Source organism: Podarcis filfolensis, assembly GCF_964270895.1.
Source record: "Podarcis filfolensis genome assembly, chromosome: 6".
NCBI classification, from domain to species: domain Eukaryota; kingdom Metazoa; phylum Chordata; class Lepidosauria; order Squamata; family Lacertidae; genus Podarcis; species Podarcis filfolensis.
The window spans coordinates 24343344-24359877 of NC_139609.1; the positions used below are offsets into that span (position 1 = coordinate 24343344).

Here is a 16534-nt window from a genome sequence, read left to right on the forward strand (position 1 = left end):
CTATGGAGAGTGGTAAATACATATATTGTGTCCACCTTGGCCTAACCACCATCTTAGGGATGTGTATAAACAGGTTACCACTGCATATGTTTTTATATTATTGTAATACGATGCTCATACTTGGTCCCTGTTCATTACCTTGCTGCATATATATTTTTTGTATCAAGTGAAGGTTGAGATCCTTTTTGAAGGCAGCACTACATATTATACATCATAGCAACCTTACATTGACTTTACAAGAACATGAATCTCTGCAGCAAGATCATCCTTATCCATAACAGGGTGCAGTTGGTGCACCAGATGATGTTGGTGGAAACTGCTTTGTACTACAGATGCCACTTGGGTAGCTATAGACAAAGATTGATCACCACCACCATAAAGGGAAAATGCAGCATTGTTCAGCACAGGCTGAACTCCTACATCCTGGTTAAGAAAAACAAAAACAAAAAGCCTTGCACTTATAGTACTTCCTTTGGAAACCTACAGGGAAGCTCTTAATATTCAATTTTCATATAGGATGGCCCTGTGGTTCCTTCTGATAGTTTGAGAACCTCTAGTCTTCCTACATGCATTAAAGCAATTCTCCACTTGCAGTTGCAAAATATGCCAATCCCTGTTGACTTTGCTTTTATATTCTATTTCCGTTTGTGGTTGTAATATTGATAATGGGTATATTCTACTTCTACTTTGCCTTGCTTATTTCCTACGCAGTAGAAAACTGTGTGATAAGATGCCACCTTCTTCTGCTCAATGGTAATGAATGCTGTGTTTGGCTGTAGGAATTCTGAGATATGTTTTCTATTGCCAGTGTCTCAACTCTAATATGTGTATACCCAGTCCTCCTTCAGTCTAATCTGGGGGTGGCCAACCTGTGGTCCTCAAGATGCTGCTGGACTTCAACTCCCATCAGCCCCAGCTGCATGGCCAATGATCAAGGTTAATGGGAGCTGTAGTGAGGCAGCATCTAGAAGACCACAGGTGAGATGCTCCTGGTCTAATATCTCTAATCACAGGGGAACATGGAATCTGGGCATAAAACTGAACACCAGTTCTGAGAGTAGGAAGTGAACCCTAACAAATGACAAAGCCACTATACATATTTCATCTTGTGATAATATTATCACAATAGTTACCTTGGGCATGGTGCAGTGTAGATTGATCTTTGCTTTGCTGCCAAGTGAGCCTGGTGACTTCAACATCTAACAAAAATAATGTAAGAGGAGCAGTGCTGGATCAGACCAAACAGCTATCTGGTCCAGCATACTCTTTCTCACAGTGGCTAACAAGTTGCCTCTGGAGAGCCCCAAAACAGGACTTGAGGGAAATAGCCCTCTCCTGTTGTCCCCCAACAACTGGTATTCAGAGGCAAAGTCATGAATGAGAATTCTCCTGGATTATGAGAGTGACAAGGTATGAGATTTTACTCCATTAATCAGATTTGTCTTGATCAAGTTGCACTTTGGGATCCAGTGGTAGGAAAGTAATTGCTTACATTGCCTCCCCCCCCCCCAAAAAAAAAATTTGCTTGAGTTCTGTTTGTGAGGAAATCTACCAATGTTTTTAAAAACGGCACTTGACTAGTTTTCCACAGACCTGGCAGCTTGTCAGAACAGTGAACTAAGAAGTCCAAACTAGGACAGCAAAAGCATTGTTCTTGTGTTCACGGCAGGAAGCTTGTTCTAATGTCTCTGACTGTTGGTTCAGTTCCAGAGCACCTTATTGGAGTTTCAGTGCAAGGATGAAATAGTCAAAGCAAATGGATAAAAGCAGAACAAAATGCAGAATAGCCAGATTCTATTAACTATTAACTTAATGAAATGCATTATGATGAATGGATGAGATAGTTATTTCAAAGCTGTACATGCGACGTTACACCTTCCCCCACCCAAACGTTGCCTTGCCTACTTCCCTGCGCATACTTGGACTCATTATTTAAGATCCATAGTGATGTGCTAGTACCGTATCACACAGCACAGACAAGGCTGTTGTCCAAGAATGGATGGCGCTCTAGCAAAAATATGGCCATATTTCAAGCTAGGTTTTCACTTACATTGTGTGATGCAGATGTATCACATCTCTGTGTGGTTGAGGCCATGGATTTACGGAGATGCTCTGTTGTTCTTCTTCCCCCACCCCCAAAATGCTTAATCGTTTGCAAAGAACAAGGTTCCTGGATTATTAACCTCTTCAAACTGGAAATGCTTAATATTATTGAAGAGTAGAGCACTCCAGTGGCCAAGCTGGTCTTTAAGGATCCAGTGTTTTGAGTTTGTCAGCAGCACATCTTCACATTCCTTCTCATTGATGCAGTGTTCGTCTACATACTGTACTTGGGTTGCAATGAAGAAGTAGATGAATTATAATGTGGTTGGGATGTAATATATGGCCATATTTACCCAGTATGCTGGATATGACTGAGAGGATAATAATAGAAACCTGATAGCCTTCATTTTTTTTTAAGGCTGAGTTTTGGCTTCCATTTGCTGCCTCATATCGCTTTACCATCTACCATTGCCATTAATTTTTATGTATCGTCTAATCTTCAGGTGTTATATATATTGCATGTAATGTAAAATGGCTTTAATGGCAGTCTGAGACCATGCACATGTTTTGAATATCAAACAGTTAATTACTAGGTTTGCTGAACATTAAAGCTAAAGTTGCAGTTGAAGCAATCGTCTTAAACAAGGCAAACTAATAAAAATGAAATCAGCCTGAAGCGCAAGTTTCAATTATGGGCATGCTTTTAGAACTAAGCCTCTTGGCGATCATGAACAGTTCAAGTGTAGTCTTTGTGCACTGAAGCGTTGAGGTTTCCCTTTGTCTCATCTTCCTCTTCTCTGTGGCCCAAACAGTAGCTGCAGAGCCTTGGTTTATTCATGTGTAAGGTTTGCTCCTCTCTGTTGAGCCCACTCAGCTTCACCACACTGTGGTGTATATATTGGGGCACATTGAGGCCAGGAGATAAGCATAAGTAGAGTTTGAGGGAGGCGACAGCCACAACTCTGCCACAATTGTAGGGCCTGGGTGTTTTTTCTAAAGTGGGGGGACACGGGTAAGAAGGAGCTATCTGCCAAAGTGAACTCCACCGCCATTACTAAGGAGAGAATCCAGTAGGGACTTCGTCTGAGCTCAGAAAGCACTACAACGGTGTTTCCCAAACTTGGGTCTCCAGCTGTTTTTTTGGACTACAACTCCCATCATCCCTAGCTAGCAAGACCAGTGGTTGGGGGTGATGGGAACTGTAGTCCAAAAACAGCTGGAAACCCAGGTTTGGGGAACACCACAATAGAAGGTTCCTTCATGCTCAGCTATCTGAATCCTAGAGCATATTTCAAATATGTACTATAATCTGTAGTAATTCTATGTAATATACAGTGGTACCTCAGGTTAAGTACTTAATTCGTTCCGGAGGTCCTTACTTAACCTGAAACTGTTCTTAACCTGAAGCACCCTTTAGCTAATGGGGCCTCCTGCTGTTGCCGCGCCACTGGAGCATGATTTCTGTTCTCATCCTGAAGCAAAGTACTTAACCTGAGGTAATATTTCTGGGTTAGCGGAGTCTGTAACCTGAAGCGTATGTAACCTGAAGCGTATGTAACCTGAAGCGTATGTAACCTGAGGTACCACTGTATATTACACTGTATATGTAAGTGCTGTGTGAGAGAATCCAGCAACCAGGTTGCTCACTTGGGTGAGAAGGTTTGAGCATATAATGCCCATCCTGGCCTGACTGCAATGGCTGCCAATTAGTTTCCAGGCCTGGTTAAAATGCCACCTGCTCCCCTATAAAGCCACAATGGCTCGGGACCACAATACCTCAAGGACCACCTCTCCCCATATAAACAGACCTGGACCCTGCAATCATCATCTGAGGCCCTTCTTCATGTGCCTCCTTCATGAGAGGCCCAGAGGGTAGCAACATGAGAAGAGGCCTTTTCTGTGGTGGCTCCTCACTTGTGGAATGCTCACCCCAGAGAGGCCCGCCTGGTGCCTTTATTATGTATCTTTAGGTGCTAGGCAAAAACACTCCTCTTCTCCCAGGCCTTTGGCTAATTAAACAATCTATGGCCTTTAAAACTGTGTTGGGGGGCATGTTTTTGTTTTTGTTTCTAAGTATGTTACATATTTTTGTGTTTTTATTTTGTAAACTGCCCTATGATCCTTGGATGAAGGGCAGTATAGAAAATTGATCAATAAATAGAATAAAATAAATAGATACACTTGGTATAGAAACCTCCAGTGACTCACTATGTAGGATGGACATTGGGTTGCTGAACTAGAGATGAGAAATTGGTCCCTAGCAAGGGGGTGGGAAGAATATGGCTCTTCCAGGGAACAGGGGAGCTAAGTCAGCAGCAAAAGAGTAACAGAGCCTGGGATTAAAATATATACTGCAAGCTCCACAGTTCAGCTCCTTCAATCTTGACCCCCGACCCCCAGCTGGACCTCGTTTTCAAAAGATGCTGAACTAGATAGAATGTCAATTTCATTCAGCAGGACTGCTCTTATGATTGTGTCTTTCTAAAAACAAAAAAGTACCTTCTGTATTGAAGTACTGTATCCTAGTATCTGTTTTCTTTGTGTGATTATGTTTATATTTTCAATTCACTAAATGTGTAGAAGACAGAACGTAGTATCTGAAAACAATATGGGTATGTGTCATCTTGTTCAATTTAGATTTTTTCCCTGGCTTGTGTTTTACAGGATCAGTTTGACAATTTAGACAAGCACACACAGTGGGGCATTGACTTCCTGGAAAAATATGCAAAATTCGTTAAAGAAAGGATAGAGATTGAACAGAATTATGCAAAGCAATTGAGGTAAGCTTTATTTTACAAGTTCCGTTACCCTTTAAACTTCTGTTACCTTTTAAACTGTTTTGGTGTTTTGTTTTGTTTTCATTTCCTAATTATATTTTTAGTTAAAAGTAGTTCCTGTACTGTAGGAGAAATCGAATATGCAAATATTGTTGTCCTGGAAGAATAGCCATACTTGATCCACGTAGCCAAAATCATTTTTTCTTTTCCATCTGAATTGGTTACTCCTTACTACAGATTCATGGGCAACATGATTTTTTATCCCCCTGTTGCGGCAAAAGTAGAGACATGTTTGTCATTCAGCACAAACAAACACAAGCTTGCAAGTAGCATAGCATGCTTTGCAAAGCAAGCAAGGCAGAGATGGACTATCTTGATCAATGTGCATTGAATGGAGGAACCCCTTAACTGTGTTACACTGAGGACTGGTGCTGTGGCTCACATTTCTTCCATTATGGTTGCTATGGGGAAGGGTGCTCGAAAAACCTCTGAATTAAAATTCGAGCGCTCCCTTATTTTCTTTTAAGGCTGTAAAGCTTATCTGTGTGTAAAGGCGTAAATATACTCGCATCCAGAATTGCTTTGCTGCATCCACTGCAGCTGCTTTGTGTTGCTGAAGAGGCAAGCTGTGTTGTTTTTGTGCTTCCGTCAGCATGTGGTGCAAACATCAAAGAAACCTCAGCATTTTCCTCTACTATCTTCATTTTCATTTGTGGGTAGGCACCACTGGCCACCTTTGGAAAGCAAGGGGAAATCCTGTTGCTCTAGTTTTTCTAGCCAGTTCCCCTTGCATGTACTGGGAACTGTAGACATGTTTATCCTGGGGCTTTTGGGTGAGTTGTAAGAGGCACTGAGCAGTGACCCTACTCTGAAAGAAACCCTTCTGCAGCACTAAAGTACTGCATGGAGACAGCCTCCCCTCTGAGTCAAAACAGTAGTGCTGAAGACTTCTGTTAGTTTTATGTAGGAGCATAGAAGATCAGCAGGGAATCTTGTAATAGATTCTGGAGATCCAGTCCTTAAATATGCACAGCAAAGCATAGAACAGGGTTTGGCAGGGTTTACCTTGCCTGGGCCGGTTCACTCCAGCAGAGATCCCTCTGTGGGCTGGATTGTGCGTGCGCCCGCGATTGTCTGCGTAGATGTGATTTCCAGAGTCTTTGCAGATGCTATTTCCGGCATCTGCGCAGATGTGATTTCCTGCGCCGCAAAAGTGAGTCCCCACAATGCGCTGCGCCAGTTTAGCACAGCGTGCGGGGACTTGCCAAGCGGGCGGCTCGGTTCAGGGGCAGCTCGTGGGCTGGTTAAATGACCCCTGTGGGCTGCTTGTGGCCCATGGGCCTTAGGTTGCTGACCCCTGGCATAGAATCAAATTATTTGACCCATTGAAATGAATGAACACCATAGTAATATTGATTAATTTCAGCTGGTCTGCTCCACGAAAAAGAATGAGTTGGCTACCACCTATCATGTCTTCGCAAACGAAGCTTCAATTTTTTTTTCTTGTTTTGACACATGCAGAGTCTGTATCTCTGTATTATCAGAATTGCAGGAAAAATAAATGTAGGGCTGCACATTAAAGTGTGTGCACTGCTTTTCTCTACCAGTTTATTGAGTGGCCTTTTGGCTGTGAACTTTTCCACATGGAACTTAACCGATATATTTTAAGCCTCTTTTCCATGAACAGTGTAAACAAGTAATCTGCTTACATGTATTATTTTCTGTGCGGGGGTCCATAGGTAAAAAGCGACAACTGTTTTAAGTGTATGCGTATCTTAATCTTTGGTGTTAACTGGTCTACTATATATGCATTTTTTAAAAGACTTCACCTGTCAGCTTTCAAGTAACCTGGGCTTGTAGTTTCTTCTGAAATGGTAGTAATTTGGGATGTATGCCGATGTGCTCTATTTTTACTTCAATCTTGTCTTAGAAGCTAGTACTGTAAAGAAAAATTGGGAATTCCAAGATAAATAATGGGGAACAGTCTTGATTCTCAGAAAGTTCTGGATCTGAGCCTCAGTTGCTCTTACCTTCTCTGTCTGCATTCAGTTGCAAACAGGACCTGAGCCCATTGTGGAGTTTTTGTTTTTGTTTTGTAATTATCCATTCTAATCCTAGATACATAAGGATACATCAAGTTATCAGCTGTTGTTTATGATTAAAGTAGCCAATGTTGATTTAAAAGGGGAAACAGTTTGTTCTGTTTACTTCCTCTCTTGACTACAGCTAAGTGTTCTAAAGGCTAACTTACTTTCTTCTTATAAGCAACTGTTGTTGTTCTTTTCACATTAATACTCATGTCCTGAGTGCAGCTTCGTTGAGCTGTATATATAAACGCTCATCTTCATAATAACCGAGTGGCTAGGAGACAAAGGTTTTGCGAATTTGCCTGACTTTTTCTCTCTGAAGAAATGAGTAATGTGTATTCCATATTCTAGATTTCCAGTCAAGGACAATTCCGTTGTAACACGATACAGCAAGGTATCTAGAGGGAATTCCTTGATTTGGAAGCTGAAGAAAGTTGCTTAAATGGCTTGATTATCTTCTGCAGTGGGAAACTATGTAATTGTGCACAGCCAAATGAAGATTTAGTTACCTAAATGACTATATTTAGAAACTTGGCAAGCTGTCTGGATGCTCTACTAGTTTGAATTCTAAATTGGAAACAAATGGTCACGATGTGGGCCCTTGTTTCTGAAGGCTGTTCTTCTTTAATTGAAATTGAAAACATAAGATGTTGATTATTATCCAAATGTAGATGTGGCAGACTTTCCTTGAACAACTGTGCAAATGGACTCTTATTCAAAAGAGTTTCTGTGCTGAAAGTTATTCCTCCCCATTATTATTTACAAAAGCTTTTATTGGATGTAGAATGCCTTTGTTTCATGAACAGAATGCTGCAGCTAGCCTGGTGACTGGGAGCAGCCTCCGGGACCATATAACTGGTCCTAAAGGATCTTCACTGGCTCCCAGTACGTTTCCAAGCATAATTCAAAGTGCTGGTGCTGACCTTTAAAGCCCAAATGGCCTTGGCCAAGTGTACCTGAAGGAGTGTCTCCATCCTCATTGTTCACTGAGGTGAGGTCCTCTTCCGAGGGTCTTCTGGCGGTTTCCTCACGGCAAGAGGTGAAGTTACAGGGAACCAGGCAGAGGGCCTTCTCGGCAAGTGGCGCCCTCCCTGTGGAACACCCTTCCTTCAGGTGTCAAGGAGATAAGTACACAACTTTTAGAAGACATCTGAAGGCAGCCCTGTATCAGGAAGTTCTTAATGTTTGACGTTTTACTATGCTTTTATATGTGCTGGAAGTTGCCCAGAGTGGCTGGGCAAACCCAGCCAGATGGGCTGGGTGTTGTTGTTTAGTCGTTTAGTCGTGACCGACTATTCATGACCCCATGGACCAGAGCATGCCAGGCACTCCTGTCTTCCACTGCCTCCCGCAGTTTGGTCAAACTCATGCTGGTAGCTTCGAGAACACTGTCCAACCATCTCATCCTCTGTCGTCCCCTTCTCCTTGTGCCCTCAATCTTTCCCAACATCAGGGACTTTCCCAGGGAGGCTTCTCTTCTCATGAGGTGGCCAAAGTATTGGAGCCTCAGCTTCAGGATCTGTACTTCCAGTGAGCACTCAGGGCTGATTTCCTTCAGAAATGGGCCGGGTATAAATAATAAAAATATTACTATTATTATTATCATTATTACATGCAGTGCGCAATCCAGCCAGTGTTGGTTCTGAAAACCCATTGATTTCACTGAGAAAGTTAAGCAAGTGTTTAAATTTCTTCCAGTGAAACCTAATTAAATACAGTGGCAGTAGCAAATTCTTTTTTCAGTGGAGCATTCTGGGAGCTAAGGCAGGGCACCACTGTGAAAAAGGCCCTATTTTTAGTCACCATTCAGCTATGAAATGGTGCGTCTGATTCATTACTATGTAACAGTACAAAGTGAAATCCACTAATTAGCGTTCCTTTTCTTTTGTGAATGCAGTAGATAACAATAGTACTAGAACTCTGATCGTAACCATTTAAATTAGATTTGTGACCATCACAAACTAGAAATCTTGGGTGAGAGTTCCATATGAAGTTGAATCTGAGCGAGCAAAAATAATACAGCTTCTATCCGAATTATTTTTTTTTTAAGTGTTCAAATCAAAAGATTCCAGGGCAATGTACAACATTAAGAAGACGTTTTACAGAGCATAATACTAAAAACATAATAAAAACCATAATACAAAAATAATAATAAAATAACCATAACAACAGTCTCTGCCCCCCACCTCCACCCCCCAGCTTTAACAGGCCATAGATTATATAATGGCCAACACCATGGGTAAAGAGGAATGTTTTGGCTGGCACTTAAAGATAAATAATGATGGTGTCAGGTGAGCCTCTCTAGGGAAAGCATTCCACAGACAGGGAGCCACCACAGAAAAGGCCCATTCTCATGTTGCCACCCTCTGAATCTCCTGAGGACTTAGAGAAGGGCCTCGGGTGACAAGCACAGGGTCCAGGTCGGCTCATATCGGGAGAGGTGGTCTTCATAAAGTATTGAGGTCCTGAGCTGTGTAAGGCTTTATAGGGAAGTGGATGGCATTGTGGTCTAAACTACTGAGCCTCTTGGGCTTGCCGATCGGAAGGTTGGCGGTTCGAATCCACGTGGCAAGGTGACCTCCCGTTGCTCTGTCCCAGCTCCTGCCAACCTAGCAACTCAAAAGCACACCAGTGCAAGTAGATAAATAGGTACCGCTGTGGTGGGAAGGTAAACAGTGTTTCAGTGTGCTGTGGCACTCCTCACGGTGCCCCGTTGCGCCAGAAGTGGTTTAGTCCTGCTGGTCACATGAACCAGAAAGCTGTCTGTGGACAAATGCCAGCTCCCTTGTCCTGAAGCGAGATGAGCGCCACACCCCATAATCAACTTTGACTGGAAATAACCATCCAGGGGTCCTTTTTGCCTTTGCCCCCTTTACCTTTAGAGGTCAACACCAGCACATTGAAACTACTTGGCGGCCAGTGCAGCTGGGCCCAGATTTCTAGTTGTCCTGGTGGATTTTTATGCATTGCAGCCTTTTTAGGAATTTAGTGCCAATACTACCGTATTGCAAAATGGCAGAACCTGGATTAGCTATCTGCATGGCAATTAGTAATCTGCAGTTGTGACCCTCCCCCACTGTCAGTCCAGTCTGTCAGGGAGTATGCATGCGTGTGCTTTCCTGGTAAGTATTTTCCATTCTTATCTGCAACACACCAGAAAATCTCTTCAAAAGACTCTCTTGTGCAGTTGCCTGGTTACAGCATTATTGTTTCGTCTCCTGAATAATAATGAGTTAGATTTTAAGCCTTCCCACTTTGCTCAGCTCTGTGCAGCAGACATAGAGATTAAAGATGGATAACGTAACGTAGAAAGGTATGGCTTTAGGTAGCTTAAGAATGACATTTCCCTCTTTTGGGCCAGATCTATCGTCGTCTACCTTTAGTATATGTTTTCCCAAAACAAGCGATGTAGTCCAGTATCTAAAAATTCTTCAATATATTCAGAGTGCTGCCCCATGTCATAATAAATTAATATTTAATATTTTGAGAGCCAGTGTGGTGTAGTGGTTAAGAGCGGTAGTCTTGTAATCTGGGGAACCGGGTTCGCGTCTCCGCTCCTCCACATGCAGCTGCTGGGTGACCTTGGGCCAGTCACACTTCTCTGAAGTCTCTCAGCCCCGCTCACCTCACAGAGTGTTTGTTGTGGGGGAGGAAGGGAAAGGAGATTGTTAGCCGCTTTGAGACTCCTGAAGGGGAGTGAAAGGCGGGATATCAAGTCCAAACTCTTCTTCTTCTTCTTCTTCTTTATATTTGGTAATGTGATTTTTATTATCAAAATCTCAATACTGAGACTTCCTGAAATATGGAGGGAAGCATCAGAATCATGTGCTTTGTCATAACAGTGTATCTAGTAGGTGGGGAAACTGGTGAGATAATAAATACCCGACAAATTCTACAGGGACACATTTCATAGCAGGCTGTAAAGCAGGGGTCAGCAACCTAAGGCCCATGGGCTGGTAGCGGTCCACGAGGCTTGTCTAACCAGCCCACTCTTACCGGCGCAGCGTGGGGACTGACTTCTGGGTTAATGGTGCCTGTGCGCATGCACACGGGTGCTCCTCCAACCCGGATGTGCGCCGGAAATAGCGTACGCACATGTGTGGGATGGAGAAGCGCCTGTGCGCATGCACATACACTATTTCCAGCACACTTCTGGGTTGGAGGAGCGCCCGTGTTGGAGGAGCGCCGGAAATAAATAGCACGTGTGCATGTGCACGGGCGCTGCTCCGACCCGGAAGAGCACATGTGCACACATGCTCTTGCCCATCCTCCGACGGTCGTAGTGTCGAGCCACCCATCCTCGGATAAGGTTGCCGACCTTTGCTGTAAAGGGTTGTGCCAACCTCCCCAGAACCTTTTTCACCATGGGAATTCTTTCAGCTGGGGTTGTCAGCCCGCTAAAGGTTTTTTAAAACTGATTTATCATTTTCGTCTTTTCCAGTTTGTCAATTACCTAGAAATTTGGCGGGTGGGGTGGGATGGGAAGGTGGCATGGGGTGGGGAACGGAATAGAGTATCCCGAAGGAGGGTGGCTGCCTAGCTGAACAGGAGCACTCCTGTTCGGAGGTAAGGCTGCACTGCATTTTGTTGCCAGTTGCTTTGTATTAACAAAGCCTCCACAAAGGTGCCTTTTGAGATACTAAAGGACGTGTTAATATAATGTATGACTTAATGAACAAGAGATACTACTTAAGAAAGGTCTTTTAATAGCTGAAAAATTGTTACCCTTACAGTAACGTATCAGAACCCAAGGAGCCTTGAAAAAGAAACATAAGTGTCCTTAACATTCAGACTCACTGATTAAAATTGTCCCCCCCCCCACCTTGATTTATCAACAGACTAAGCTGATTAAAACTTGCATTCTGAGTTACACCATTAAGGAAGGCAAAAAACCTAACAAGCTCCTTCTAAAAATAACTTGTTTTTGCAAGTAAAATCACGGCTGCAAAATGCACAGGCTGTTACGGCTCAGTGCATTATTTGTGTAAGGTAACTTCCCTGTTGTATAGTACTGAAGCATGAAAATATAATCTGAATTTTTAAATGCACAAAACTATAGCCCACTCAAATTGCTGCATAATAGTGAACTCTTTACTACGCGCACTCAACGATGACTCAAACCTTTGGGATGCTGGAATACCAGCTGAGAATCGTTTACATTTTATCCAGTGGTGCACCTTCAGTGTTGTTAGGTTACATTGGTCCTGTTTAACAGGGCTGTCTTACACATATGCAACGCAGCGCCCCCCTCCCCCAGGTTGCCCAGTCCCAGGCGCACAGGAGTGTGGAGCCACCCACCCGCCTCAGCATCTCACTGGCTCGGTCGCCCCCGAACTTGCTGTGCAAAGCGGCGCTCCAACCAATGGGTGGGCTCTTCCCCAGACTCAACTTTTCGGCCCCGGACTCTCAGCCTGGCACCCCTGAGAGCCTGGAGCCAGGGTGCCCTGCACCCCTAGCGCTTATGGGTAAGACGGGCCTGCTGTTTAACTTGATATGTTACAAGTGCATGGTTTTCTTCCACACATGTGGAAGATGGAGTGTTTCATTCACTCAGTTTTTTCTTCAAATGAACGAAACAGTATAGTTTACCTTTTATCCCTGGCAAGCACATACTTGGTTTGTTGAACATTAAAACTAGCCTATTCTTTCCAAGCCGTTGTTGTTGTTACAGCAGGGTTGGTGCCTGTTTCCCCCCAAATAGCATTAAATTGGAGTGTTGCTCTACCTCCTCCTTAGTATGTAAGTGTGAGCATCCAGATAACCTTATTGTCTGTTCCTTGTGTAATATATTTGGAACCCCTGCCCTTACCTTATATTTGACATTCCTGTTGAGCCCAGTAGGATTGGGTTTGTGGCACCTTACGCTGACTGTGGACCAACTAGGTTCTCATGCTTCTGGCTTGGCTGTGCTAGTTCTTGGTCACGGAAAAAAAGCAGCTGAACAAACAAAGCGATTTGTCAGAAATTCAGAATTTTCCTGGGAAAGTACTGTCAAGTTTGCAGCTATTTTCCCCGAGGATGAAATTTAGTAAAATGCTATTTCAGGCATGTTTGTGTGTGTTGTTGTGTTTCCGGATCTTATAATTCTGCTTGCATCTGTTCTTGACATCCATTCCGTTCTGATATATTCCAGAAAGTCTTGCTTGTGTAGCTGCACCTTCTTTGCATTACTTGGTTGTGTTTCCATTATCTATATTGCCCTAGAAACTATTTGGCACTTACATAATGCCACTACACAAAAGTGTGATTTGTGGGAGTCTTAGCTTTGGAGTGGGCCTTCCATACTGCAATAGTAGGGTTTCCTACATTTGTCATAGCCAACTGACTTTCCCTTTGGAAAGAAAACCAATTTACTCCCATAAGGAAAAAGGAAACTAAACATCACTGTTTGCTGTGATGTATCACACAATTCTTTCTTTAGTGTGACCTAAACAAAGCTTTTAGCTTTACATTTCATATACAGTCATACCTTGGTTTTCAAACAGCTTAGTTCTCGAACGTTTTGGCTCCTGAACCCTGCAAACCGGAAAGTGAGTGTTCCGGTTTTCAAACGTTCTTTTGGAAGCTGAACATCCAGCAGGGCTTCCACGGCTTCCAGTTTGCTGCAGGAGTTTCCTGCAGCCAATCAGAAGCCATGCTTTGGTTTCCAAACGTTTTGGAAGTTGAACAGATTTCCGGAATGGATTCTGTTCAACTTCCAAGGTACGACTGTACTAGTAGACACAAGTGCTTTTTGAAGAGATGGGTTGAGAACCCAGATCTCTGGTATAACAGAACACATTTTCATCAACATTCTATCATGGCCTCTTAGACTGAATGTGTTAACCATATGTTAATGCTTAAATCAAACCATCTTCCATAGTTTCCTTTTGTGGGGAAAGTTTCCTATTGTCATCAGCTCTTGCTATTTTTAAATAACTCAAAAACCTCTTTATTTCTTCATTGCTAACTTCTGTGACTTTTCTTTCCCTGGGATTATGTGAATGTTGTAGTGTTTAGACGCAATATAACTTTTATATACCCAATGAGTATAGCAAGAGAGTTTGACTTGAAGGTTTGATAATAAAACCAGGATCCGTAGTGGGACTAATAGCCCAAGGGGAAAGTTGTACAGAAGTTTAGTTCCATTTCTTTAATGCATCGCTTGGGGAAAGAAAATAGATTTCCTGCTGAAGAACATGAAATATATACATTATTCCTTTGTGGGAATATTTGTGGGCAGTGAAGTAACTTGAGGCCTCTGGAATCCTTGGAATTCCTGCTGAACTCTTTAAAATGTATTAAACTAGGCATTCTGTTACTGCTGCTGCTCTTTAGCATCATCTGGAGAATAGCCTATTCTGTCTGGCTGAAACAAGGCATCTCTTTACCATACTGGAAAGAAGTGTATTATAATTATCCATTAGAAATTAATTTGCAGTGTCTATAGGACAATTCTCTCTCTCTCTCTCTCTCTCTCTCTCTCTCTCTCTCTCTCTCTCCCCTTCCCCCCCCCCCCCCCAGTTTTTGGCCCCTGTCTTTGTTTTAGTCTTTCTACTCTGGATAAGCATAAGATAAAAACAATAGGTTGGCTTTGTTCCTAGTTGCTCAGCGGTGGAACAATTTTCACTCCTTCCTGCTTGCAGCATTTGCGAGAATTCAGGCACCCATGTTTATTAGTACCAAGGGCATCGTGCATTTATTTTGTCCAGAAATGGATAGATATTAAAACATGCACCTCACTTTCATGCTTTTCGTCAATCACTTCATTCTCCTCAACTTATAATATTGTAAGCAGGAAAATAAGCTTCTTTTCTGTTTTGGTTTCTGAGAAGAACAAATTGTGACTGTTTCATTATCATAAGCTACATCTTTAGCGTGTGCTCCTGGATCCTTGTTTCTGATAAATTATTTATTGTCAAGAAAAACATCTTAATGTTGTGAGGAATCGAGGTATATTCTGACGGAGGTGCTGGCATTCAGAAATGATTACATCACAAGGTGTTTATTGAAGTAGGTCCTCTTCACAGGAGATATGTGAACTGTAAAGTGAGGACAAAGGGCTGTTTCCTTATTCACCTAGTTTTGAGACTGATCCTTAGACAAATACTGACAGAAATTTATTAATGTCCTTATTTAGTAGAACACTATGTTTTCTTCCCTTAACAGAAATCTGGTGAAGAAGTACTGTCCTAAACGTTCATCCAAAGATGAAGAACCCAGGTAAAATGAGCATTAGTTTTCTATTGTCTGTCAGGAAGAAAAATATCACAGAGTTCAATTACTGTTATTCTCTGGAAATACTTTGAATGAGGGCCTCAGTCCTAAATATTTTTACACGTCTGTGTACCTTTGTGATAGGCTGGTGTGTTTTGTTTACCTCCACTTGCGTGGTAATAAGCTCAGTTTAATTCAATAGGACTTACTTGCAAGTAGACCTAGTTAGGATTGTTCCATTAATTTCATACCAGCTTACATCAGAGTTTGGTTTTTAATGACCAAATATAAGGGTTCTGTATTCAGAAATCAGAAAGCGAAGGCATTATTAACACTTTCTGCCCTGCTTTCCAAAGGATGTTGAATATTTAAGTTTTGAGATCATGTTTAACTATTCTGAGAATCCCTAACATGTAGCTTTGCTGTGAATTCTAAGACTTGGTTCTCACACACAGCAGATGAGGAAGTAAATTAGACTCTGGACTGTACCACATATTTTAGGTAGGAAGTAATGGTTGAATGCTCTACCACCCAAAAGAAATTTCATATGAAGAAAACTGGCATATTGGGAAGAATGCTAGAATTCTTCTCCCTTGACATCTAATTTTCTTTGAGGAGTTAATCAGTAGTATTCTGCATTACTACTCCTCATAAGTAGCCCCATTGAAGTTAATTGACATGGCTAACTTAGGTTGAGAAATTTTAGCGGATCTGGTCTAAGTAGGACTTAGTTGAATATCACCAAGTGTTTCGTAGGGAGAATTGCCAAACCACACAATCTCCCATCCGGTATCTGAAATAGGTAAAGCCCAGAAGCTGTTTTATCTCCTCATTTTTGCTGTTTTGCCAACTAGACCTGAATTCATTATTTTAGCAATGTTCTTTTTGTTGCATTTCTAGACACCAGCCATGGCACATTAATTTTCTTTAGCTCAAAGCCAAACTTAAGTATGGTGACACTTTGCAGTGTCAGCGCTCCCTGATTAAAAGGGGGTGAGTTGAGTGCTACAAAGTGTGTGTTTTTTGGGAAAAGGTTCCTTTGTGAAGCTGTACATTGAAAATACTATAGAGGAACGCTGCAAAGCTGTATGTCCTTGTCAGTCTTGGCTTGTTGGGTGGGGTAACTTTCTCTCTATTCTGTACTTTATATAGTTAACAGTCTTTCAGCATAGTATAAGGGAAAAAATAGCAAACACTCACCAACAACAACCTACTAACATTGATTGCTTGGCCATCCTTAACACAGGGGCGGGGAGTGAAATTCAGGTTATGTTATTCCATTATTACCAGTGTGGACAGCACAGGAAGCATCAATTTTTTCAGATGCCCTGGTCGGAGATTGTTCAAGGCTGATTTTACAATTGAAGGCTGTCACTGAAGGAAGACAGTATTCACTGGGTTACAAGAGACCAAATTTGGTCATCTAGCCCA

At 42.3% G+C, this 16534-nt stretch overlaps 1 protein-coding gene across 3 annotated transcripts in view; it reads left to right on the forward strand.

Moving 5' to 3' along the window:
* FNBP1L (formin binding protein 1 like) overlaps nt 1-16534 on the forward strand; it is a 74999-nt gene that overhangs the window by 23641 nt on the left and 34824 nt on the right. For all 3 annotated transcript variants that reach the window (XM_083620667.1, XM_083620668.1, XM_083620669.1), the window contains exons 2-3: nt 4708-4823; nt 15056-15109. In XM_083620667.1, the coding sequence (XP_083476793.1) occupies nt 4708-4823; nt 15056-15109 (170 nt within the window). The remainder of the gene's footprint in view (nt 1-4707; nt 4824-15055; nt 15110-16534) is intronic.